The sequence below is a fragment of the Sceloporus occidentalis genome, unplaced genomic scaffold (genome assembly GCF_023333645.1).
Source record: "Sceloporus occidentalis isolate IW3139 unplaced genomic scaffold, rSceOcc1.0.p SCAF_55, whole genome shotgun sequence".
In the NCBI taxonomy this organism is placed as follows: domain Eukaryota; kingdom Metazoa; phylum Chordata; class Lepidosauria; order Squamata; family Phrynosomatidae; genus Sceloporus; species Sceloporus occidentalis.
Genome location: NW_028317035.1, coordinates 1,684,659 through 1,711,962, shown reverse-complemented (window position 1 = coordinate 1,711,962; position 27,304 = coordinate 1,684,659). Strand labels below are relative to the sequence as shown.

Genomic DNA, 27,304 nt, shown 5'->3' with positions numbered 1-27,304 from the left:
ATGCTGCCTCCCTCCTCCATCCTTCTCCTCTGCTCTGCTTTTCTCTTTTTTCCAGGTAAGTTTAGGGAAAAGACGGGTGATTTCCACAGTTTACCCTTCCAACTTTAGAAAATATTTTTTTTACTGCAATGCATTTTATACTTAAATTGTGCTCTGTTCGATTACCCATCTAAATTGTAATTGGATTCAACGGAGAAGGAAAATGCATTGTTAGCGATTCAATGACCTAAAAAGAAGTTTTCAGTCATAGAGTCTAGACTAAAAAATGACAGTGACAAAATGCTACAAAAAAACAGCACAAATTAATACATTTTAGTTACATTTTCTAAGGAGATGCAAAGGGGGGGCTAGAAATTTGTAGACAGACCTAAACTTATTTAATATACAATTAAACATCTAAATAAACACACCGCAAATGTGCATCGGGGTATAAAGACACGTTTAGACAGTTGAAATACCCTTTCATTTCCAGTTGAAATGTAACACGTGCCAGCATTGCAGTACAATATAGATTAGTGTGGTGTATATGGAACAGAGGTAAACTGGATTTCATTTACATTAAAAATTAAACGTGTGTCAGAATTGATTTCTCAGATAGTTTCCAGCAACTTACTACAAAAGTATCTTTAGAACAAATCCCATGCAAAACGTTCTATTATCCAACATTCTACAATGTGTCAATGGTTAGTAGAGAATTGCGGCATGAACCAAGTCATTCTTTGAAGCTGATGAAAACCCTCTTACACTTTACAGTGATACATTGTAGCAAGTTGCTTGCAAACATTCCAAGTATCAATTATGGTGCAAAGTTAAAAAAAAACAACTGACACGTTAAAGAACATTTTATTAATTTGTTACATTTTTAAGCTTCAGTTGGTCAATAAAGGTGTTACCTTTAACAAATGTTTCCTTTTTCTTTCTACGGCTAGCACGGTACAATTCTATACCTTTTATATCTTTCAGCAGTTATACAACCTGTAGTGGGGTTTACAGGAGGATATGGTCCAGTTTTTGAAGAACAGCCTCAGAGCACTCTGTACTCTGAAGGTTCTGCAGAGGAACAAGTCACATTTTCATGTCGTGCAAGGGCCATTCCACCAGCTACCTACAGGTAACTGCATCCCTTGGAGGTGTTTTATCAGCAGATGGTGCTACCCTTTTGAATTTCCTAAAAAATTCATGAATGTATTTTGACAGAAACATTAGTGTTTGGAAATATGTTTCATTTGTTCCATTTATTTGTTATTTTAAATCTAATTGTGCATATTGAAAGGTGCTCTGTCATTCAAAATATGTTTTATAATTAAAAAAATGTTGTATTAATATTTTAACTGTTAAAGGTTGCTGTTGATTTATGTAACTGGAATGTATTGTCCATGAGTGACATTAACCTCATTAAAGTTGTGTTTTAAGTTTTGTGAAGGAACCACAACTTTTTCAAGAATGTTTATTAAGCGTTAGCTAGGTATGTTGTTAATTTCTCAACTGTAACAATATATCCATAAATATATTTATCTATATTCTAAGTAACTACTTAGTACCAATATCCCTAGACATGTTTGTTTGTTTAACTGATGGTTACTGGACAAATTAAGCATTTTGTTGGCAGACAATAGCATGCAAGCCTGCTAGACAGGCTAATGTACCAAAAAGCTTGAATTGATGGAGTCAATTGACTTTCTATGGTGTTTTGCATTGAACCTCTTTGCAGAGCATGGGGAGCTGGGAACAGTAATTACCAACATGTATACAACTATTCCTATAAAAAATGATCAACAATCCCCAATCTGTTACCACAGAATTTGTGAATTTAAAAACGTGTGCCTATATTTGTACCATTCTAATTCCGGCAGGTGGAAACTAAATGGAACGGATTTAAACCTAGTGGCAAACTCTAGTTACCAGATGGTTGGAGGGAACTTGGTCATATCCAGCCCCACACAGTCTAAGCATGCAGGAATCTACCAGTGTGTGGCCACCAACCCAAGGGGCACAGTGGTCAGCAGTGAGGCCTTGTTGCGTTTTGGCTGTAAGTAGGAAGTTCATTGACTCTTCAGGAATACAGTTTTCAGCCACTTTGCTTGGATACAAATGTTCAAATAAAATGTATTTCTGTATTTTAATCTCTCATCTGCAGACCTTTATGAGTTTTCTTCCGAGGAAAGAGACCCAGTTAAAGTGACAGAGGGATATGGAGTGATGATTCCATGCAATCCACCACTGCATTATCCAGGTGACACTTTGTGATCTTATCTATTTTTATGTTTTGTTGTTTTTTTGTTGGCTTACTTGATGTTCTTTCCAATGGAAAATGAACACTGTGTATCCAATTATTTACCTGTCTAGCCATTCTCTAAGATAGGTCTTTCTTGAACTGAGTTGTGATGTATTACAGTGGTTTGGTAACATAGCCTGCAGACCACTATTAAAAGCATAAGTTTGGGCTGGCATGTGTGCAGGCTCACATCATATCATTGTAATAAAGCCAGACCAGGCATACTGTTGTAGCTACACTGACAAAAGAATATAGACATCTGACCATTGCACCTATATGAGCTTGTTGGACATCCCATTACAAAGCCATCTGCATTAATATGTAGTTGGCCCCCTTTTCACGGCTATAATAGTGCCCAGTCTCCTGGGAAGGGTTCCTACAAGAAAGGAATGTGTCAGTGGGAATTTGTGCCTATATCACCAAAAGAGCTTCAGAGTCCCGTGGCCATGTGCTTTACACCACTCTAGCTGATGCTTTGGCTCGTGTGCAGTTGCATGGCCATGGAACCCTATTTTGTGAAGTTCCCAACATACAGTGCATGTGCTGATGTTGCTTTCAGAGGCAGTTTGGAGCCCAGTAGTGAGGGATGCTTCATAGGACAGGTGATTTTTATGCGCTTCAGGTTTATTGCTTCAGGTTTATTGCTTAATGGGTGAGCTTTTGTTACTCCTAGACACTTCCACTATGTTGATAGCACAAACAGTGAACCAGGGCAGATTTAGCATCTTACTTATGGTAAAAGTGACATCCTATGACAGTGCCACATTTAAAGTCATTGAGCTCTTCAGGACGACCCATTCTATTGCCAATGTTTGTCTATGGAAATGGCTGCCTATGTGCTTGATTTTACACACCTTTTAGCATTGGATATGGCTGAAACGTCTAAACTCATTACGTAGGAAGGGGTGTCCACTTTTGATCATTTAATTTATATTGTTTGCAATATTTGTTTTAGTGTCATGACTGTAATGCTGATGTAATTGCTGGGCATTGTGTATCTCCTTACAGTTTTCTCACATTAAATTACTATTATGTGGTCATGCTTCCCATATGAATGCTGCTAACATTACATGTAATTTCATTCCAACCTTTGTGCAAGTGCAAAAAACATTTCCATACTACAAAGGTATGCATTGTCTATGTTCATATGAGATATATGTTTGTTTGGGGTAAATTCTCATACTGTTGGGGTAATTTGTCATACTGAGCAGGAATCTAATTTGACATGGGAGTAGGGTGACCTCATGGTAAGGACTGCCTTGTATAGTCCCACAAATGGCAAGGAACTGCAATATGATGTGTGAAGTCCCATTTTGGCACAATTAAGAGTCAAGAACACACTAATTTCCTTTCTTAGGTATTAGGTTGCATGTATAAACTTTTATTGTTTACATGCTAGTGGCAGACTCAAAAGATATAGTTAAGGTACAATAATGTTTCCTTGGTAACTAAAGCTGCTCTAATATTGACATCAATATCGTGTAATTTAGTAAACTTCTGGTATTTACTGTGCCGGTGGATAAGGTTTGCTCATTGTCTACATTTTTGTATATATTTTTAAACATTCTCTCTCCAAGTGAATGACATTAACACGGTGTAAGTGTTAACACTTACCCTTGCTTGAATACCACAATTGAATAGCTGTAGAATCATGTAAAGGTCCTGTAAGAGCATCAGTGAATAGGACTAAGTATTCACACAGGTATGAAGACATCTATGTCCTTGTTTTTTTGTTAAAAGTTAAAAGAGAGTCTCTGGTGACATGGATCTTTCATCCCCTCCCAGGACAGTCATAGTGACAGATACAGAAATATTTTTTTTGATTGTGTTATATGGTATACATATTCTTAAAACATTAATTGCCACTGTATGGTACAGAGAAGTTGTTCGAGTGGTTCCCTGAGTTACTCACATTTTATTGATTTATAAGACGCAGCATACCCAAAATTTCCGAATGCCCTTAGGCTTATTCTTATACCAGTTGTCATGCTTGTTTTCTGCAGGTCTGTCATACCGCTGGCTACTCAATGAATTTCCCTCATTCCTGACCACCGATTCCAGGCGCTTCGTGTCCCAGGTTACTGGGAATTTGTACATTGCACGCACAGAGGCACATGATGAAGGGGAATATTCGTGCCTTACCACCAGCCATATATCTTTAACGACAAAGAGTGTGTACAGTACTTTTACCAAGCTCAGCATCACACCAGAGGGTCAGTAGCTCAGGTTTGAGGAATTGTCTGGATAGAGATCATATGGGATTTACTGAGTTATGTGATTTCTTTGGTTTGAGATTTCAAAAAGAGGTTGTCACATGTTGCTTTATAACAGGTTTGTGTATTGTTACTGAAGTGGACCTCTTTACTTACAGCTGTGCCCCGCATGTACGCACCAAGCATTAAAGTTCGGTTTCCTGCAGAGACATACACCCTTTCTGGGCAGGCAGTAACACTGGAATGCTTTGCTTTCGGCAAGTAAGTGAGCCCCCTGCTTTACTAGGACTGCATAATGGTTTTCTCTTTACCTAACTAGGGCATTGTACATTGTACACTTTTCTTTTAAATCTGGTCTCATGTCATACTGCAACAGACTTGGACTGATATCACAATCGGTGTGTTTGAATTTACATTTAAACAAGAACACACATTTACCAAACTAGTTAAAATTACATAACTTTATACTCTATATTTCCTAAACCATTTGTCCTACATACACAAATAAACAAATTTGGGATCTACTATGTTGAAAGAAAAACACCACTACTATATTATATGTAAAAATCAAACTTGTCTTTTATATGTTGTCCTTCCAGTCCTGTGCCAACTATTCGATGGCGGAAAGTTGATGGCACACTTCCCCCTCGCTGGTTGGAGCCTGACCCTGTCCTGCACATTGATAGCGTCAGCTTTGATGATGATGGGACTTATGAGTGTGAAGCTTTGAACTCAAAAGACCGGGTTACTTATAAAGGGCGTGTAATAGTACAAGGTAATAAGCACATCAATTTTTACAATTTCAGAGGAACCTATACTGAGTTTGTGATAAACTATGAATCTTGAGAATCCACTTTGAGAATTATTTTTGTAGCATATTATGAACGTCCAGCTTCTGTGATGTTCAAGACAGACTAAGCTATAATACACCTAATTAAACCTGATTACAGTAATCATGAATTATGCCAATTTAGTACATCCATAGAAGCTCAACTGGAGTTGGCACTTCATAATAATAATAGTATCAGGGGATTGATATGCTCTCCATCCCCATAATTAGCAGGAGAATAGAATATATTCTCATCATAAAACTTAAAATCTAATCATTATTATTATACCTTGTATCTCAGCCCAGCCAGAATGGCTTCAGGTTATCTCTGATACAGAGGCCAAAATTGGTTCTGATCTTATCTGGAACTGTGCAGCTTCTGGGAAACCACGTCCAACAATTAATTGGCTGCGTGATGGAAAACCATTGACTTCACAGGTAACATACAAACAGTCTTGCATATTTATGCTATTTTATTTACTAGCTTACTTTGATTTGATTCATACATACACTGTGACTGAACACTAGCAACAACCTATAGATCTCAGAAAAGGCAATTTTCCGTCTCCTTTGTCCCTGAAGTGGAGGTCCCATAATTACATTTTAACATTTCCGTCTCAGTTGAAGATACAAATATAAAAACGGCAAGTCAGCTAAGAGCAGAGATCAGACACTTAAGATGTAGAGAGCATTGTATATTCACAGAGAGCCCACTTATTTAAAAAAAAGTAGTAGTCTTGGCCCATTTTTTTATTATGACAGTAATATAATAAAAAAATGAATTAGCTAAATCATTGAGGTCCCTATTGTTCAAAGGATGAAAATAAAGTTTTTTTCCCCCTACTTATGCAGCAAAATGTTCACCCTTTCAATTAGTAGAGATGAGGTCTATTGATCTATATCTTTACTTAACAGAAGCCTGGCATATGTTAGATCAGTTTACAATTAATTGAGGTATGGGTACATTTTCACATCACTAGATCAATAATCCTTATCATACACATACCTCCCAACATTTGAAAATGTGAAAGAGGGACGTGCAGATAAAGCTGCAGATGTTAGCTGTGAATTACAATTCCCATGATGCTCAGCCAGCCAGGTGTCCACCATGACTAGGCATCGTGGGAGTTGTAATTCACAACTAACACCTGTCCCATCATCTGCTGTAAACTACAGTTCATATGAGGCTCAGCCAGACATACTGGTCAACCGTAAAGCTGCAGATGCTAGCTGTGAACTACAATTCCCATGATTCTCAGCCAGCCAGGTGTCCACCATAATGAGAGTAGTCAACAGCAACAGATATTTTTTTAATAAAAAAAAGGCTAATGTTAGCCTCCCTCCCTTATGAAAAAAATACTGCAGTTTTTCTGAAGTAATACTGCAGTTTTTTGGACATGAAAATGCACATTTACTGCACTTTTACTGCATTTATACTTCACTGTACTGCAGTTTTACTGCAGTTATTTTTGTATGGAAGTACAAATGCAATAAAGCTGCAGTACATTGAAGTACAACTGTAGGTTTGCAATATAAAAAAAAGTGGAGTAAATGTGCAGTAAAACTGCAGTACAGTGAAGTACAAATGCAGTAAAACTGCAGTAAATGTGCAGTAAAACTGCAGTAAAAGTGCAGTATTGCAGTTTTTTCATGTCCAAAAAAATGCAGTATTACTTCAGAAAAACTGCAGTATTTTTTTGTAAGGGCTCCCAGCATCCTTACACACACCTGCCCATAAACACACATATACACATATACTGCCCTTAGACACACAAATATACATGTGCACTGCTCTTACACATACACATACACACGTACACTGCCCTTACACATACACATATATACGTGCACTGCCCTTACACATACACATTCCTGTGTTCGGTTCGGGCGAATATTTGTGTACATTCTTCTTGTTTGGTTTTTTTCTTCGTTTTTTTGGCGTTTTTGTAGAAGGGGTTAATACGGGGTTAGTGTGGTACGCACTACGTAGCAGCTTTTGCGCCAGGATTTTAAAGGTCCGTACGAGCAATTCTATTGCACCTGCACTTCATTGATTGATGGCAGACGAGCCCCCTGCTGGTGACCAATAGAGTCGCTCGTACGGAACTTTAAAATCCTGGTGCCGCAACCTGGCCGGGAGAGACCACAGGTCTCCCCGCTCCAAGAGTTAAAGGTCCGTACGAACGACCAATAGAGCTCTCGTTATCTACGCAGCATTGCAGGGGTAAACGGGAGCAGAAATCCGTAGATTCGCCAGTCAGGAGTTAAAGGGCCATAAGAACGTCTTTATTTCGCCGGCAGGGGCCTCCAAAACAGGCGACCTTTAACTCCTGACGCGGAACCATTGGTCTCTCCACTCCTAGAGTAAAAGGTCTGTATGAGCTCCTCTGCCATCAACCAATGAAGTGCATGGAAGTGCTGGCAGTGATTCTATAGCTTCCACAGAGTCCTGATCTCAACATCATTGAGTCTGTCTGGGATTACAAGAAGAAGGAAAAGCAACCTACCTGTAGAGTTCTTAAAAAAAAATTGTGAGCAAGTTTACATACAGAAATTGATGCTGCTTTGAAGGCAAAGGGTTAAAGTTGGTAAATTGCTACTAGTGTATGCTATTATGACTTGCAAAAAAATGGCTTTTAACATCTGGCACAGGGTCGCCTTGAAGTGTCCAATGGACAACTGAAGTTCGCTAATCTAAGCCTACAGGATTCTGGAATGTACCAGTGTGCAGCAGGGAACAAGCATGGCACCATCTACACTAGTGCAGAGCTGACTGTGCAGGGTAAGTTAAATGGAGTCTCATGTTGATTAATACAAAAATGCTAAATTTAATAGTAATGTATATGCAGTAGTCCAAATTATTCAGAAACGCTGCATAGTAAATGTGGTGCATTGTCTCTCCATATTAGCCATGGCTCCAGACTTCCGCTTGACACCTGTAAAGCGGCTTATACCTGCAGCTCGTGGTGGCGAAGTTATTATTCATTGTAATCCACGGGCAGCACCCACCCCAGTCATCCTGTGGAGTAAAGGGACTGAGCTCCTGCATAACAGCACAAGGTACTGCTAGTCTTTGTAATAATCAAACGACTAAAGACAGTAATCCAAAAAATCGTTTAGTGTAGTGTTTAGAGCTATGGGTATTTGTGTATTGTTCGAGGTTGGCCAAGTTGTCACCTTCAAATTCATTATACACTTTGACTTCCAGATACATTTATTGTGTTTTATTTTATAGAAGGGACTATGTCTTTAAATGAGGCATCAAACAATCAAAAGAGAAATCAAACCCTACTCCAGTTTGGAGACTAACTAAACAAATATTTTCCTCTCGAACTGCTCCACTTCCCAGTTATAACAACAGAATAATAGTCCACACACTACTTTTTATAGGGTCTCCGGGCACAAGCCTCATAGCCATCTATCTCTCTCTGTCTCCCACAGTCAGATACCCTAATGTCTTTAGAACTGTCTTTTACATCTTGTAAGGGAGGAGACAACTACATTCACATGACCAGGGCTAAAATTGCCATAATATTCCCTTCTTCTCCAGAGCTTTTGTTACTTAAAATGCTACCGACCTCAATAACTAAATTTGATAGGACACTAATGGACATGTTTTAATTGCAGCTGTGTCAGTTCTGCCCAGATATTAGAAATCCTCTGTTGTTCCTACTGTTAAAGAAATTATTTCCCTGATAGTGGAGAATAAAGAGTATGAACTGGCACTGTGAAGCCCCTCCCCTCATGTAAATTTTGAAAAAACCTCCATAACTGGACTTATATACATAATTTTTTTTTAATATAATTTTTTTTTTAATTCCCCCCCAACGGATGCTATTATAGTTACTTTTAACTCTTGTACTCATGGTATACATTTTAATACATATGTTTACATATATGCCTAAAATGTATTTTGTTATTACATTTAATGACTGTATAGTATTATCATTAATATGTATTAATGCTTATGTTTGATGGATGGAGACTACAGTACCCTTTCCCTCCCCTTCCCCTGTTTAGTCTTGTTTATCCCTTTATTTTATAATTGTTGTATATTGCAAACTGTAATAAAATATATTTGAGCAAAAAAATATATAATCCATAATCCATTTATATATAAACACAAAGATGGAATATGTTAATTTATTTGACATACACTTTGTGATTTTAGCACTGCACATTAGGAGCAACATAAGATTTCCACCCTTTATACCTTGCCTATTTTGTCTAACAGGGTCACAGTCACAGCTAATGGGACATTAATTCTAAGAAACATATCTCGTTCTGATGAAGGGAAATATACTTGCTTTGCTGAGAACTTTATAGGAAAATCAAATAGCACTGGCGTCCTGAGTGTGCGCGGTAAGACATTATTGAGATACAAGGAGAATCTCAGTGTTGGCATATGAGATTAAAAAATACATTTTAAGTGCATATGGCTATGAAACTGTGAGTGAACTATCGGTGGCCTGTTTTAGATAATAGAAAGGAATATATGTCTGTATCCTTTGAAAGCATATGGCTTATTGTGCGCAGCACAGTGTAACAGCCAAGTTATGCATTTATATGTTTGTTCTGTCTTCCTCTCCCTTATACTACAGAGGCTACAAAGATCACTCTTGCTCCCTCTGGCTCAGATATCAATCAGGGGGAGAGTGTCACACTCCAGTGTCATGCCTCCCATGATCCTTCTATGGATCTAACATTTACATGGTCAGTAGATGGAAACCCCATTAACTTTGAAAAGGAAGGGGGACATTACCAAAGAGCTACAGTGGTAAGCATCCTTGCAAAGTTGCATTACTGATATTAGCCTATGTTTAAAATATGATGCAATATTACACAGCTTTATAATGCACCTGGTTATGGCAGCAATAAAAAATCTGTAGTGTTTACATGGAGTAATATTTGTTTCTTGTAATACTGTACCTTCGGGTGGACAATAATATTATCCCCCATTATATGAGTAGCAGTATGTAGAAACTTGTCTAAAAAGCTCCCACCTCATATCAGCTTCTCAGTAATACATTTTAGAATTTATGCTGTTACCCACAGGATGAAGCTGTTGGAGATTTACATATTATTGATGCACAACTGAGGCATGCTGGGACATACACATGTACAGCACAAACTGTGGTTGATCAAGCATCAGCCTCAGCATCACTTCTTATCCGAGGTAACCAGATTTTAATTTCATGCAATTCTAGTACTAGCTAGACCCAGTACCCAGGACTCAGGATGCTGTGTGGTATTCACGGTGAAGAAATGTCAAAGATATCTGTGCTCTTGCAATCACGTATACACAATTGTTTACACTTATCCTGTAACCTCTGTGAGTTATGGTTTATTGTGCTGACAGATGTGCCTCCTCTGCTTTTAATATTGGGCTGTTTTGTGTAAAAAGAATATAAGAACCCATGCTCACCCATAATGAGGTACACTATTCTCAATAATTATATGTTTTTAATGTTCCTTTTTGTCTCCATTATGATTCCAAACATCTGGAACACTCAGGGACTGATGTAAAAACCTTGACACCTTGTAAAACAATTGAAATAAGTATATTTGATAAATTGTACTACATATTATTTTAGATTTTTTCTCAAACTAGAACATCACAAATATAAGGTGTAATACATATTGGGTTTTAATACAGTTTACGGTCTATGTGTCAAAGTAAGGAGAAATAGTACAATTAAATTTAATTGGGCAATCTATCGTTTAAACTGACAATTGAATTAGTGAAAATCACCTTTGGGGTTACTTAAATGTGTCCTCTTGTTCTTTATATAGGACCCCCAGGTCCTCCAGGTGGGGTTGTGGTTACAGATGTTAGTAACACAAGCATTCAGCTGAGCTGGAGTCGAGGGTTCAACAATCACAGTCCCATCAGTCGCTATACAATCCAGGTGAGGGAGTCACAAACAGAATCCTGGAGAACAGCACGGACAGGTTAGTGAATTTCTTTTGGCAATTTTTAAATGCTAAAATGGCAAGCGGGGATTAAACATTTTATAATGGTGTGCCTCATACCTTCATGCAGATCCTCCTACTGTGGAGGGTAATGCTGAAACAGCCCTTGTGATTGGCCTCACCCCATGGACTGACTACATGTTTCGGGTAATAGCCTGCAATATTTTGGGTGTTGGAGAACCCAGCACTCCGTCTGCTTTGATCCGCACAAAAGAGGCTGGTAAGTGCTGTGATTACACTGCCGAGAAATGTTGTTCCGAATGCTTGCCCCAGAACTACATTTTGTTGCTTCTAGAAATGACTTTGTTCTGCCTTGTTCGGCCTCAAGGTCACTGTTTAATTTGACATTATTTTTTAAATACTCCTGAATTTTGTGATTTTTGTGCTTCTTCCACATCACTATAATGTACTGGATCTATGAACTATAATGTTTTTGTTCTATGTCTTCAGCTCCCAATGTGGCCCCATCTGGAGTCAGTGGAGGGGGAGGTGCTCCAAGTGAGCTGACCATTAACTGGACTGTAAGTGATTAAACAATGGTAGTTTAAATCATGACTCCAGGCACTTATGTATATCTGTGTGTATGTATTTGTGTATTAAGCTGAAGCCTTAAGGTCATCGGGTCTGGTTACCTGTCATGGGCCTGCCATCCATGTAGTGCGTATGCCGTGTGTTTGCTCCCTCTTAGTACTGCGCTTTGGACGTTTAACTCTATTATAATGATAGCAATATCCTCTTCAATTTCATACTATATGTCGGTGAGTTGCCACTCTAACAAAAAGGCATCCTTGCCCAGAATTTATTTACAAGCATCAGTGAGGCAAATAGCGTTAATTAAACTTGTGCCTATGGACAAAGTTTTTGTTTTGTTTTTAGTCCTTTCGGTTCAGACAAAATTCGGAGGCCTCTTTAACACGCTCCCTCAATGTCTTGCTACCTTCTGTTTCAGTGTCTCTATCTCCTTTCCCACAGCTCCGCTTCCTCTCTTGCCTCTTCTGTCTTCTTTTTTTTCATCTGCTTCACCCAGCTATGCTCTTCCTTAACCAGGCTCCCCAGAGCACCTCTCCAAAAGGGCAGAGCCTCCAAAGAGGCTGCAACAATTTTGGTGAAGGAACTGAACTTCATGTAGGGCTAGTGGAAAATTGATCAGCAGTCTAGATACACTTGTGGCCAGCAAAGCATAATGACAAAAATGTTGTGCTTCCAGCAGAAAGGCAAAGGTTAATTTTATCTTTGTTAGGAGTAAACACAAACCTTGTTGATAGATTGGGCAGTGCTTTCTGGGACAGATTTTCATATCATAAGGAATAGATTATTTGTTCACCAAAAATTGATCAAATTTTTTGATCCATTTTGAAAAGTCTACCACATGATGGCAATGGATTCTAAAATGGCCCCAAGATATTAGAGAATTGATTTGAATGGATGTTGTGTGGTTTTCATTTTTAAATGTAACACTAATGAAGACAAATCTAAGCATTTATATGTTTAAAACTATCTCTAAAAATGAATAACATAATGCAGTTGTTTTGGGTAAATAAAGATACTGTGTTAGATTTAATTTTTACCTGTATTAGTGTATTAGTGTATTAGTTGCCAAATTGTGTACAGAAAAAAATGCCATAAAAATGCTGAAACCTTCACTTTGCAGCAGATTCAATACATTTGGCAGAATTGAATAGTTATTTATGGAATAACTCACACTTGAAAATCATATATACCCAATTAAACAGTTTAACAACATATTTGATGTGTCTAAAATGCCCACAACTTAATGTGCTACATAGCAATTAGGCTGAACCATACTGTATATTTGAAATAAAACTTAAACATGTTGAACCAGTTACAAAAAAATTGTGTGCAAACGGTTTTATTCTCTATTGACAATTGTTACGTTTTTTCATGAAAACCCACATTAAATGCTAGATTTTGCATATAATTCTCTGTCTTTGTTTTACAGCCAGTAAGTAGACAGTATCAGAACGGAGATGGCTTTGGTTACCTCATTGCTTTTAAGAGGAAGAGTGAGATTACGTGGCACAAGGTCAGAGTACCTGGGGCGCAGTCACAGCACTATGTGTACAGAAATGAAAGCATTGCTGCTTACACTCCCTTTGATGTCATGATTAAAGGGTATAATCAGAAAGGAGAGGGACCCTACAGCTTGGAAACCACTGTATATTCAGCAGAGGAAGGTAAAATGTGATATGCTATCTGATATTAATTTGCTGGTGACAGGGAACATCCAATACTTTAAAGGGGCACTGCAATTATTATAGCTTTCTGTCATGTTGTGAAAAAGTTTGAAGATAAATAAAGAAATAATATTTAATGACATTTGAATTTATGGAACATTACTTTCTATGCAAATTTAGATTTCTTAACCTCTTTTATTGAACCAAAATTGCCATCAAATCCATAAACAGGAAGGAAATGTGTACTCTGGAACTCCTCCTTGTTTTGGTTATATGTCACCTCGTTCACTGACCTCTGAGTGAAATCTAGCTAAAGATAAATATTGCAAAAGAGGACTTGTTGTTTTTCTATACAGCTCTATTAATTTCTAATCAACTTTCACTTTTAAAAAAGTTTATTTTTTCCTAATATCCAACAAATTGACTTAACTGTACCTATAAACAGGACTATATCTCGGCCTAAGCTGACTAGCCCTAGGACGGCAGTTTGCAGAAAAGCGTTTCTGCACCTGTCTTTCTTCATGAATCCATCTTCATTACTGGCCACTCTGTGCACTTCTACAAAAAGGCCACAGGGACAACCTCTCCCCTATGTTCCTCCAGTTGAGGGTAGTGGGTGTGCCCGGAAGCCTCGCCGTTTTACAGAAGTGCACCGGAAGCAGTAACGTACTTGAGGGTGGTCCTTCCCAGGTGCCTCTCATCAGGGGGTGTCACACTGGCACACAGGGGCAGCTGCCCCCTGGCTGATCCATGTTGGACTTGGTGAAACAATTTTGGAGTCGCTTGGGGGCAGCCCACCCCATGCACTAACGTGGCATCCCCCTGATGAGTGGCACCTGGGGCAGACCTTTCCTGTAGCGGGGTCATGTAACAAGGTAAATAAGGTTATGTGATCCAGGCTTTAAATGCAAAACTGCTGACAGACAAATATAGCACAGTTAATCTGTTTGATCTCAAAGATGGCACTGCTAAGCTGTTTGGACACAGGACACATACATGGCATGTAGTTGTTTAGGAACAAAAATGGGACTGTAAAGATGACAATGTATGTAGAGTGCAAATTGTGTGGGAATGTACAGTAACAGCAGTTGCTGTTGTTGACATGGATGACTGATCTTGGTGAAAATGATTGACTTTACATTCTTTGTAATTTTAATTAATATTATTATGTCTTAAAATAGTGGTGCACAAAACAACAAAATATACAAGCAGGTACTCGATATCCACACTTAATATACAGAGAGGAAGGGGTGGTGCTCAAAGAAGAAAAGGTGGAGCCTAATGAGGAGGGCTGGGACCAAAATAGGAAGGGGTGGAGTTTAAAGTGGAAAGGTGTGGCCTTGCATGAGTTTAGTCAGACCCAGGCCAGCACAAAATCTAAATACACCGCTGCCTATAAATCCAACAAATGGCCCCATGCCTTTTCATACAAAATATCACGCAACATTGGTATTTCATCTGTGCCATTTTTAGATTATGAGTTTGTGTGCTGTTGTTCTTAATACTGTAGATGATGCATGTGTACCGGGGTACATACTCGTGAAGGAAAAGTTTCAACCAAATGTAATAAAACTGCAACAAATGAAACGCAGCATAAAGGACCAGTAGCAGCAGCCAATCACTACTTTTACTGATTGCATTGCAATCCATACCATTTAGTAAAAAATAAAATTTTGCAGACTAAACTATTGCTTCAATTTAATTTTTTTTAAGTAAAATAAGTATATGAAGCAAGTTTTGTTTGCAAGTAGCCATTTGTCTAATTTTTACATTACATTTTGGATTTCTTATTTAGTATTTTGTCTGGTTAACATGATATTTTTGCCAATGTATATAATGCCTTAATATAATATCCAATGCATAATTTTACATTTTTCCTGTGCTTTATATGTCCTACAGAATACTCACCATGATACAGGTTTTTCATAGAATAAATAAGCACACATAACATATTAATATTTATAATAAGTATAAATATCCAAGACACTCTTGCTTTTGAATTGACGTAATATTTCATCCCTAGAGCCCGTAGTCGCTCCATCTGAGGTTAAAGCCACAGTCATATCATCCTCGGAAATTGAATTGGCATGGAACTCTGTGCATCCTGTTAATGGAGTCCTGTTGGGGTATGAGGTGAGAGGACAATAAACCTAAACTTCGATTTTAAAAATTGCTTCTGCTAGCTCTCAAAAATTATGTGTATGTGTTTGAAATTGTATTCTGGTATATGCAGCAAAAAAGGGTTTAGTTGCTAAAGCATGAATTTTTACAACTTTACATTGCGTTATGAAGGTCAATGCTGACAAGTTTGTCTTTCAAGAAGAATTGGCCTTGCTTTGTGTAACACGTACTTAGTGCAAAAGGACGAACGCATGCACGTTTTTATCGTGTATAAAATGTGAATGGATGTAACCTAACATTGCATATTTAGTTACGATTGGTAAATAAAGAGGCACTTGGATACGGAGTACTGTTTTGGCCACCAGTTTATAAAGGAGCCATCATTGAACGGCAAATGGTCAACACAATTAATAAAAGCAATATTAAGATCTCAGCAATGAGAGCCCCAATTTAAGCTTGTTTTCTTTGGAGAAAAAATGCTTCATACCTTTTTTAGGATCTTTTCAGCCATTAAACTTACAACCAACATTAAGGCATCCTCTATGTTTAGGGGAAATAGATGTTATACAACAGTTGTGGAATGCTTTTTCATAGTCAAGAAGTTGGCACCCTTCTGGTTGGTTCCCACATTTTACCTATCCTGATTTTAACCTTTTGGCCACTTTGAAAGAACACCCCATTTTGTTTACCCAGAATTGCCTTTGTCCTGTGTTAATAAAAAAGAAACCTGTGTTTTCCCCCAATAAACATTATTCATTGCTGGCATTTAATTTCCATGCTGATTAGTTTGGTGGTATATTTCATTGGAAAATGTAATCACTGGAGGAAGAACTTTTACTCCGAGAACCTATACAGTTATTATAAGAACGGCCATGGACCCTCCAGTCTACCTGGTTTCTGTTTCGGTGGTCTTGTGGACTTAGTTTGTACTTTAAAAAAATGTTGGGTAGCTTTCTGGCAAACATAGCCATTTATGGCGTAACACCTTGCCGCTAATTTGTATTTGTTGGCAAGCAGCTCCTGGATTAATGAATGTAATGAAGTTGCTTTCCTTTTTTTTTTCCTGTGGTCAAGTGTATATAAGATGAGTGTTAACTTTTCCGAGTTGGCAATAGTGAATATCTGGGGTGAACATTAGTCCAACTTGTGCAAGTTTGTTGCTGCTTTTCCTGCCAACTCCCATGCACTCTATGTTTAATGAATAGACCTGCCCAGGTCTTCTTGTTCTTTTAAGAGGACTTTTAAAAGTGTCATAAAAAGCAGATGTTCTAAAAATTTACTACAGTATGTGAGCTTAGGTGACATCAACATCACATTAATCTTTGCCCTTAACCTGCATATTTTCTCACGTCTACCAGATACGGTATTGGAAAGCTGGAGATAAAGAAGCTTCAGCAGACAGGGTGAGGTCAGCTGGCCTGGATACTGTGGCCCGGGTGAGCGATCTGAGGGCTGATACCACATATCACGTCACTGTTCGTGCTTACAACCGTGCTGGTACTGGACCCCCAAGTCCCATTGCCAATGTTACTACAACCAAAGCACGTGAGTAGAAAGCACCTTTCATATTGTGCCAATCCTCTGCTTTAGAAAACAATATTTATTGCTGTTTTTTAGGAGTGGAGTGTAACTCTGTCTTTTGTTTCATCCTAAACTATTTTAATATTACTAGAAGAATTTTTAATATTTAGAAAACTTTGATTTAGACTGCAACCAGCATTTTTTGTCCTTTTGTATATTTGTTTTAAGAGGGATACTTACTGTATCCGTCTAGTTGATCTATGACCAAATGTGGCATTTATCTAGAGCATAATTGCCTAATTGGCAACCTGGAAGTTAAAAAGAAGTTAAAAAGAACATGCTATGCCTATTTTCCTTCAGTGCAGGACAAATGGTTACCTGTGTAACTTCTGGAGGAAGAAAGCATCTTGCTCATCCCATCCTATTTATAAGTCTGCCCAGAATACTAGATACCTAAATCTTTCTTCCTTATGAGCATGAGGCTGACTTGTGCTAGTTGTGCATGGGATCAGATGAAAAGATCAGGAGCTCTATTTGCCTGTAGCCACATTCAAAAGGGGTCTGCCTCACATGGAGAGCAGCATCCATTTAGTAATTCACTCAGTACATCCTTCGACTGGAACCACTGTATCTCAGCTTGCACTGGGTCCAGTGACGGATACAGAGGCTGGCCTTGGGTGGGGTACCAACACATAACACACACAGATGTTAACAATTACATCCACATATGGGTGTTAGTGTATAACACACACATGCTAAGGTACCAAGACTCTCACACACAGATACACCAACACACTCATGGTAACACAACCAGACACTTAACACTAGCACACATGCACGCACAGACAGATAACAACACTAATACACACAGTAATTACACACACTCAGACGTATTTGCACATGCCCGACCTCAGCCCAGTAGGGGGTCGCTATTCTAGCCTGGGAGGAAAATAGTAAACACAGGCGGTTCCTTGACTTCTGACCAAAACCGTCTGGATATCAGATCTTGATGCAAATATAGACAATAGAGTTATCTGTCCTGTCCTGATGGAGAGTACCATACCACACTAAAACCTCCTCCCAAAATGCAAGTACCCCAAATCTGTGTCTGACATCTTTAGAGTCTCTGGTACTTGAGGAAGAAGCAGTCCCAACGGACCCCTAGTATCCACCTCCCCTAAAATAGAGTAGGAAGGAGGCTGCCCGAGGTCCTTCCAGATGCCCAGTTCACGGAGGCTTCTGTGTCAAGCTTAGTGTCAGGTTCAGCATCATCAATAAAGTATCTGTAAACATAGTTGGCTCAATATGTACTATGATGTCAAGACACATTTTCTTTAAAAAAGTGTTAATGGAACAGGTAGTATAAGTACAGAAATGATTTAGCTAGTGAGCGAAACTTTCTTATGTACTTATTATTTTACATATCCTATATGCAGGGCTTGACAAATTTGTTGTGAATCTAGGCGCCAGCTAAAAAAGTTAGGAGCCAGGATTTTTTTTTAAACTAACAGTTGGTCAGGAGTGATCTGATCATCATCAGCCCACTTACTAAACTCAGAGCATTTGACCTGGAAGCACCCTGGACTTTCAGGTCAATGCTGGTTTTTGTTGTTTTTTTTTTTTATATAAGTTTTTTAGATTTTTTTTATACACTTTCAATGCTGATGTTCCATTGGAGCACAGCATTGACTGATATTTAGTCCCCACAAGCTTGTGGGGACAAATGTTAACCCCTGCAGTGCCACAAATGTGTCATACACAATTGTGGAATTGAAGGGGTTAACGCTGCACTGTCGCTCTCATGGAGCGATCAGGCAGCAGGGGAGGGTTGGGGCTGGCCTCCACACTCACCCCCTGTCCCTGAAGCTGCCTCTGGCAGCGGGGACGCAATTGCTGGTCTATAGACCAGCCATTGCAGGGGGGAGTCTCTGATGACTCCTGTAGGCTTCCATGCCTACAGGAGTCAAAGGGCTTGTGGGGGCTCGTTTTTGATGTTGCTGGTCTTCCAGGCAGACCACCAGCAGCAGAGCCCCGTACAAAACGGGAATCAACCCCTAAAATGCCGCGATTGGCTTTAGCCTACAGAATCACTCCGTGGGAGTGATCTCAGGCTCGGGGGCGGGCTCTGAGTGGCTGTGCTGTCTGCCCATACTCCTGGCCAGACAGCAGCAGCAGCGCCCCCGCGATCACAGGCTGACAAACACCTTGGCGCCAGGACAAAATTCTGAGTCGCCATGGCGACCTGGCGCCTGGGATTTGTCGAGCTCTGCTATATGTCTATATGTGGCAATTAAAATATAACACAGTGCACCTGACAATGGGCAAAAAAACATTTAAAATGGAGCAGCCCTGTCCAGCTTTCACTATTCACTTGGTATGCACTCTGGCTTTCTGTCCCTTGGTACTCAGAGTGCAAATGACTAACAAACATTCTCTTGTCTTCTTCCTCCTTTCCCTGAAGTCATTTTGCTGAAATACCAGTAATATGTTTTTAGTTAATGGGTAAATTATTTTTTTTATACCAGTGTGTATCCAGCATGCAATCTAAGTATTAGTATATGTATACTAATTATAAAGTAAACATGTTTACTTTGACCTGTCCATTGTTCCATCTGGCCTCCTATCTTAACTATCATTTTCCTTTTTTTTTGCCTATAGCTCCGAGTAGATCCCCTGGAAACATATCATGGACAATTTCCCGCTCCAGTATTAACCTCAAATGGGATCCAGTGACAGCATTCAAAAATGAGTCCGCTGTTACAGGATACAAGGTCAGCCATTCTCACATTAGACTGGGAGAGGTGAATGCTGGGTCAAAGGCATTATTGGTGATAATGAGAAAAGTTATGAGGGTTGCAGTAACTTTATTTTAATGATTTGCTTACCATGTTGGTATATGCCAAAATTGTAGGAATAGTTTACATTGTAAATAATTTCTAAGCATGAATATTAGCACGTCTGATGGGATATTAGGTGGCTCAGGTTCTCTTCCAGAATCATCTCATGGCAATGGGAAGAACTCCAAATCAGGTGGGTGAGATGTACTAGGAAATGATGAGGAATGGAGAGTCATACACACCACTTCATCCCCTAGAGCAGAAGATATTGTCATAATTGTTCCTATTGTATTGACATGGAGCTGAACTCACAGCTATTAAACTGCAATTATAACATGTAAATTCATAGGGAAATTACAAGACTTAAGACTGAGAGAAATTCCATCTTGTTACCCACACAATATATTTTAGGGTCGTGCAAGCCCAGTGTGGTCTGTATCTACAGTATATTATGATTTAAGGCTAGAGGTGCAAGAGATGGCTATGTATAAACCTTGTCCAGGGCCCAGATTGGTTATGGACTGAATTTGTTTACTACATTTATTTTCCATAACTTTTTGTACCATATGTCTAGGGGCTGAATATTGATCTATTTCTGACCCTGTCTACTGTAGATGCTGTACCGCCTGGACTCTCATTCCTCTCCCACCCTCTATGTGACTAGCAAGACCCGAATAGAGCTCCCGCTGCCTGAGGGTGCCAGCCATGTAACAATACAACTCCGGGCCACAGGGAAGGGAGGTGATGGAGAGCCTTCTGAGGTTCACATTCCCACAGATTCAGGTACTGTTATTGCTGTTTTTAATACTCTGCCAACGCTCACCGCAAGCCACAACCTAATATTTGATAAATATCTTCTTCTGTGATATATCACCTCCTGTCCATAGGACTTTTCCATTTAGCAAATACTAGGATCTGTTAATTGTCTGATAATACCGTATTTGCTAGATAGGATGACCTTGATAAGAAGACCCAGAAAAATGTGAATATTAATTTAGAAAAAAAAGAAAAAGCCTGAATATAAGACTACCCTATTAGAAAAAAGTTTGATTAGTAAACATTAATTCACATGTAAACTATTTTTTCTTATTTAATAAAAACTATCAGAAAAATGCATTTATTGATTTTATTTCTTTTTTATTTGCCAGTTATGCACATCTGCCTGACAGCATGCTACTCGGCCCCCCAGATAAGCCTTATACCCTTATATATATATATATATGCCACTCTGCCCCCCAGATATGCTACTCTGCCCCCAATATACCTTATACTCCCTATATGCCACCTGCCCCCCCTATATGCGACTCTGCCCCACAGATAAGCCTTATACCCTTATATATATATATATATGCCACTCTGCCCCCCAGATATGCCACTCTGCCCCCAATATACCTTATACTCCCTATATGCCACCTGCCCCCCCTATATGCGACTCTGCCCCACAGATATGCCGCTCTGCCTCCCCAATATGCCTTATTCCCCCCTGTTTGCCAATGTACCCGCCTGATATGCCTTATACCCCCTATATGCCCCCCCTGACTTACCACTGCATCCCTAGATTTCTCCCCCATGCTCCAGACCTGGTGTCAAGTAGGGGCAGCTGGTGGAGGCAACCTATGATGCTAGAGTTTTAGCATTTAGAATTCACACATATTACAGTTTAGCTAAAGCATATCACACTTCTGTACTTTACATATTTGAATATTTACTCTTTATTCGCTTCGGGAGCTGAGTGATTATGTGTATAACTAAGCAAACCTATACCTTTTTGTTATAGGTACTGGCATGATGGTGGAAAACTCTGCCTCGCAACCAGTGATTAAAGCTCTGATTGCAAACACAGCAGTTGTCTTGGTTCTGATTGGGTACCTTGAAGTTTGATATCCCTTACTAATAAATCCTTGACCTGATCGCAAACACAGCAATTGTCTTAGTTCTGATCGGGTCGTTGAAGTATGAGGTCTCTTGCTCTTTATCTCTTTACCTGTGGAAGAATGAAAGACAGGTCTATCTCACCTTCTTGGACAACAAACATGACTATCCCTAACTTCAAGACAGCAAATATTTGAAGGTGATAGAAAACAAGGGTTTACTCCTTTATTTGGTAAAAACCCTTTAATTGTAAAACTGATGAACCTCCAGGAGTTTTTTTTATTAGTAATGAAGTTGGATTTGTGTTCAGATTGTTTGGGAATGCAGCACTTTTCTGATGTAACACAAGGGGGGTCGTATTAAGCCATGTATATGCTTTATAAATAGCAAGACTTTTTTGTACAACATGCTTTGTCTGACCTTTTTTTGTACTACATGCCTTGTCTGCCCTTTTGGTTGTTTTCTAACTTTGTAAAAACTGTAAGAAATCAGACATGATGTTTCACGGATCATGTGAAAGCCAGGACATCTAATACAGGGAAATCCAATTGGAGTATAAAAAACAAATTCTTTGAAATACGATTTAAGGCATTGAACTGGGATGCAAGTGTTGATTATATGTTCTACATGTTTCTGCTATCTATCATTAATAATATCACTTTTGGAGGTTATATGAGCATTCTCAAGCAGAGGGCCATTTTAAGGTGGTGCCAGATATCCTTGCATGTTATTATATTTTAATAGATAAGTTGTCTATTTCATACCAGTGTTTGTCTATGTGCCACTAGCCTTGTGTTACCTTCCATTACCCACACAGTGTGTGGGAAAAAAACCTGAAATAATTTTATTGGCATATTGGATCTATGATGGAAAATTATTGTTTTTACTTCTTTAAATGCTAAGGTACAATTACCTTCATACAAAATCATGTAGACCCTTAAAAAAAGTTAACCAAAGTTAACCAAAACCAAAATTATATGTAGCGGTACAAAATTAAAAGTGCATATGTTTCTTACTCAAACAATATATCTAAACAGCTCCGTGCTAATACTCTTGTTAACAAGGCAGGATTGTTACTAATGTGTGATCCCAAGGCCCCATGTGTAGTAACTGCTTAGTTGTATCTATCTGAATTATATATGACAAAATGCCTATACCTGACTGCCAAATATTTCTACATTTAATTAAAATACCTCTATATGGTGTCTTTTCTTCATAGCAGCTGTAGAATGATGAGGTTACTTTACCTCTACAACAATGTTCTAAATAGAATGAATGAAGTACATGAACAAAACATTTTTTGTCTGGTGTTAAACAATTACTGAAATGCAGATACCAAGATGCTTGGAATAATAGAATTTTGTAACTAAGACAGACCTCCATATCAGTAGAAGAACATTTAGACGTTTTATGTATAAAGTATATGGGAAAAAGTCTGTGTATTGTCTTCAATTCTTTATGCCAGTGATACATAAACCCAAGGGTTTTTTTAAATTACTGAAATGCTAAGGGAATAAAGTACTACAAAGGCCAATCATTTTTTGCATTAAAATCAATTTAACGATAGCGGCAGTGTTTTAAATACTGGCTGAAGTTTGTTATAATGTTCATTATTTTGGTATTTTTTCACCATGAAAAACCCCTCAAAAACTGGCTTTCCAATTAACACAGGTCACCAACATACCCTGTGCCCTTGAATTAACTCCTTAAAGTCACATTGCCACTGGGAATATACATGAAGCAGAACTGCTTGTGGTATGTAGTGAAGCTGTCTGCTCTCTTGCTTCATGTACAACAATGTTTTCTTGAACTGCAAACTAGAGGACTGCATCGGCAAGTCAAAAAACTTGCGGGTGCAGGCAGTTTTTCGGGTAATGCGGGCGGGAGCGGGCGGTCAGACAATGTACCTGTGGGTTCCTAGTAATCCTGTGCACTCCCGCAAGGCTGCCTTTGCGTTGCTCCCACACAGCGTCTCTTCTCTTGTTCCGCCCAGGAACCCAGCAGAGTCACGTGAATTTACGTCACATGACTCTGTTCCAGCTGGAAAAGAGAAGAGATGCTGTGTGCGAGCAACGCAAAGGCAGCCTTGCGGGAAGTGCGCGGGAAATCTGCAGTTCAGGTAAGGCGGTGGGGGATTTGTATGAGAGAGTATGCGTGATTGAGGGAATGAATGAGTACCTGTGAATGATTAGTATCTGTGAATGAGGGAATGAATGAGGGAATTAATGAATGCTTGTGAATGATGTTTGTAGGAGGGGGCAGGATTGGACACATGTTGCGGGAGCGTGCGGAAGTGGAACACACACGTTGCAGGAGCGGGCGGTAATGGTCGGAAATTTAGCGGGAGCGGGATTAAGAAAACAGTCCCGCGCAGGGCTCTACTACACACAAATAGGCAGCAGTGATGAAGGAAACATACCCAGCTCGTATGCAAGCAGTTCATCAAACTTTTCCTTAGGAGCCTTCTAACTCCAGCCTTGATGTATTTTGTGTTAATGTTGGCCTGGTTCCTCAGGAACTTTTAATTGAATCTAAAGCCTAGAGCAGAATACCTCTAATGAGATTCAATGTTTTGTTAAGCAATGCATGTAATCAAAGAAGTCTAAATAGAGGGTCACGTTTTAGGAAATGTGTGAAAGACGCATGGCTATACACTCTGATGTTGCGTGTATAAAAGGCTAGTCGCTTAGATCCTTTGGCTGCCCTAAACAAGGTCTACCACATATGGCTGAACAACTTTTATACCAGAGTTGAGTTGACTTAGAACCATATTTAGTTTGATGTTATAAATAAAATATAAAGCTACAGCTGTAACCCACACAAGTGCAGCACAATACAAGCTTTGCAATGATAATTATTTGTTAAACAAACAGAATAGGGAGGGGGTAGATAATGAGAAGGGTAGATAATGAGCAGTGGCGTCGGGGGAGGGGGCGGCATTTCAAATTTCGCCCCAGATGGCACTATGTTTTGGGCCGGCCCTGAATACATTGGAGGAGTAGTTTTAGCCTTACCAGTGTAGCAAGTAGTAATGAACAAATTGTGGGAACCCTACAACAAATCAGGAAATCATATATTTTCAAATGAAAATGATTTAAAATTTTCTTTTTGATCTTGGCATGCACCTCATGAAGATTAAAATGTTTGTGACATGCATTTTCCAAGCCGCATTTCCAAAGGAAAAGAGACAGGCATTAGATATACACCAATCAGCCATAACATTATGACCACTGACAGGTGAAGTGAATAACACTGTCTTGTTATCATGGCACCTGTGAGTGGATGGGATATATTAGGCAACAAGTGAACATTTCGTCCTCAAAGTTGATGTGTTAGAAGCAGGAAAAATGGGCAAGCGTAAGGATATGAGCGACTTTGACAACAGCCAAATTGTGATGACTAGATGACTGGGTCAGAACATCTCCAAAACTACAGCTCCTGTTGTTTGTTCCCAGTCTGCAGTGGTCCAAGGAAGGACAATCCAGGGTCATGGGCGGCCAAGGCTCATTAATGCATGTGGGGGCAAAAGCTGGCCTGTGTAGCTCAAATTGCTGAAAAGAGTAATCCTGGTTCTGATAGAAAGGTGTCAGAACACACAGTGCATGGCAGTTTGTTGCGTATGGGTCTGCGTAGCCGCAGACCACTCAGGCTGCCAATGCTGACCCCTGTCCACTGCCGACAGCACCTACAATGTGCACATGAGCATAAGAACTGGACCACCAGCGATGGTGGCCTGGTCTGAAGAATCACGTTTTCTTTTACATCACATGGATGGCCTGGTGCGTGTGTGTCACTTACTTGGAGGATGTACTAGGGAAGAAGTGGAGGCAGTGTGATGCTTTGGGCAATGTTCTGCTGGGAAAAACCTTGGGTCTTGTCATTCATGTGGATGTTACTTACTACACTCACCACCTACCTAAGCATTGTTGCAGACCATGTACACCCTCTCATGGACAAGGTATTCCCTGATGGCATTGGCTTCTTTCAGCATTATAATGCACTCTGCCACAAAGCAAAAATATGGTTTAGGAATGTTTTGAGGAACACAACAATGAGTTCAAGGTGTTGGCTCGGCCTACAAATTTCTCAGATCTCAATCCAATCGAGCATCTGTGGGATATGCTGGACAAACAAATCCGATCCATGGAGGTCCCACCTTATAACTTATAGGATATACTGTTAAAGTCTTGGTGCCAGATTCCACAACACACCTTAAGAGGTCTAGTGGGGTCCACGCCTCAACGGGTCAGGACTGTTTTTGTGGCAAAAGGGGGACCTACATAATATTAGGCAGGTGGTTATAATGTTATGGCTGATGGCTGTATATGTGTGCTGACACCATTTTAACTTGTCAGTAGCAGTTGCAGGTGAGAGTTGGAGTGTGAGTCATGGATAGTTACAGTTTTGAGGCTGAAAATGTAGTGTTGTGCAGAAAATTTACTAGGGTGGGTTGGAGAACCTGTAGTATATGTAGTATTCATTATGGATATACAAGGACTCCAGCAGAATTTTTTTTCCAAATAATGTTCCTTAGTAGAGTTTAACCCCTTCAGTTGGTATCTTATGTCCCAGCGCAATTTTGCCATTTTTGCCATATGTCGGTTTAGCCATTATTCCCCTTTCCTGGGGTAGACAATGCAGTGGAGCAGCAGGTAATGCTAGCACAATGCTTGGTTGTATAGCAAAAGGTATTAACAGTAGAAAGAGGGAAGTGCTCATGCCGTTGTACAGATCACTGGTGAGACCTCACTTGGAGTATTGTGTACAGTACTGGAGACCGTATCTTCAGAAGGATATAGATATGTTGGAGAAAGTTCGGAAAAGGGCTACTAAAATGGTTCATGGATTACCAGGGCAGGTTAAAGGATCTTAACATATGTAGCCTGGAAGAAAGACGTGACAGGGAGGCGGACGGCTGGGTACAACGACCACCGAGTAAGTTAACTCCGAAGGCCAGCGGTACCCAGGACTGTTTCCTATGGAACTGTTTGCGGCTACCACCTTGTCTGCGGTCTGCTGGATCTTCCACTCGGTGGTCCCGGGACTTTACTGCACTCTAGACTATTTTCACGGATTGCGCCCCTCAGTTAATGTTATCCAGTGACATGAAGCTCTTTATTGTGTTATTAATAAAAAGGTATTTTATTGCCTTATTTTGTAATAGTGTCAGGGTACCAGTGAATCAGGACGGAGGCAAAAAGGTACTGGTCAAAATGTTTATTAAAATAAAATAATAACAAGAATCCAAAACGTAAGACAAGCGGGTGGTCATAGATCAAGCCAAGGTCAGGAGCCAGAACGGGTAGTCACACGAGCCAAGGTCAGGAGTCCAGAAATCCACGTAGTCCAAAATCAGGCAGGAGTCAGCACCACAATGGGAGTCAGGCAGGCCGGGTCATACACAACAATCAAACACTGGAAGCACGCACTAACAGGTCCAGAACCACAAAAGGGCAACCAGCAACTGA

The 27,304-nt window shown here is 39.6% G+C and overlaps 1 protein-coding gene across 1 annotated transcript; it reads left to right on the top strand.

Annotated features, from left to right (window-relative positions):
• LOC149287897 (contactin-2-like) lies at positions 1-21,845 on the top strand. The gene is made up of 22 exons (XM_089492266.1): positions 1-55; positions 964-1,111; positions 1,854-2,029; positions 2,138-2,233; positions 4,279-4,488; positions 4,647-4,749; positions 5,088-5,263; positions 5,619-5,755; positions 7,970-8,099; positions 8,227-8,377; positions 9,552-9,679; positions 9,919-10,094; positions 10,373-10,493; positions 11,111-11,269; positions 11,361-11,510; positions 11,741-11,811; positions 13,251-13,485; positions 15,509-15,618; positions 16,965-17,151; positions 19,786-19,898; positions 20,579-20,747; positions 21,742-21,845. The coding sequence occupies exons 1-22, from the start codon at positions 1-3 to the stop codon at positions 21,843-21,845; spliced, it is 3,105 nt and encodes a 1,034-aa protein (XP_089348392.1).
• Positions 21,846-27,304: the final 5,459 nt, after the last annotated feature.

What these genes read in the sequence shown, in the direction of transcription:
- LOC149287897 (XM_089492266.1), top strand. Translation starts at nt 1, where the DNA reads ATGCTGCCTCCCTCCTCCATCCTTCTCCTCTGCTCTGCTTTTCTCTTT. An exon ending in GAATGCTTTGCTTTCGGCAA is followed by an intron (nt 4,750 to 5,087) that starts GTAAGTGAGCCC and finishes TTGTCCTTCCAG; the next exon opens with TCCTGTGCCAACTATTCGAT. An exon ending in TGGCGTCCTGAGTGTGCGCG is followed by an intron (nt 9,680 to 9,918) that starts GTAAGACATTAT and finishes CTTATACTACAG; the next exon opens with AGGCTACAAAGATCACTCTT.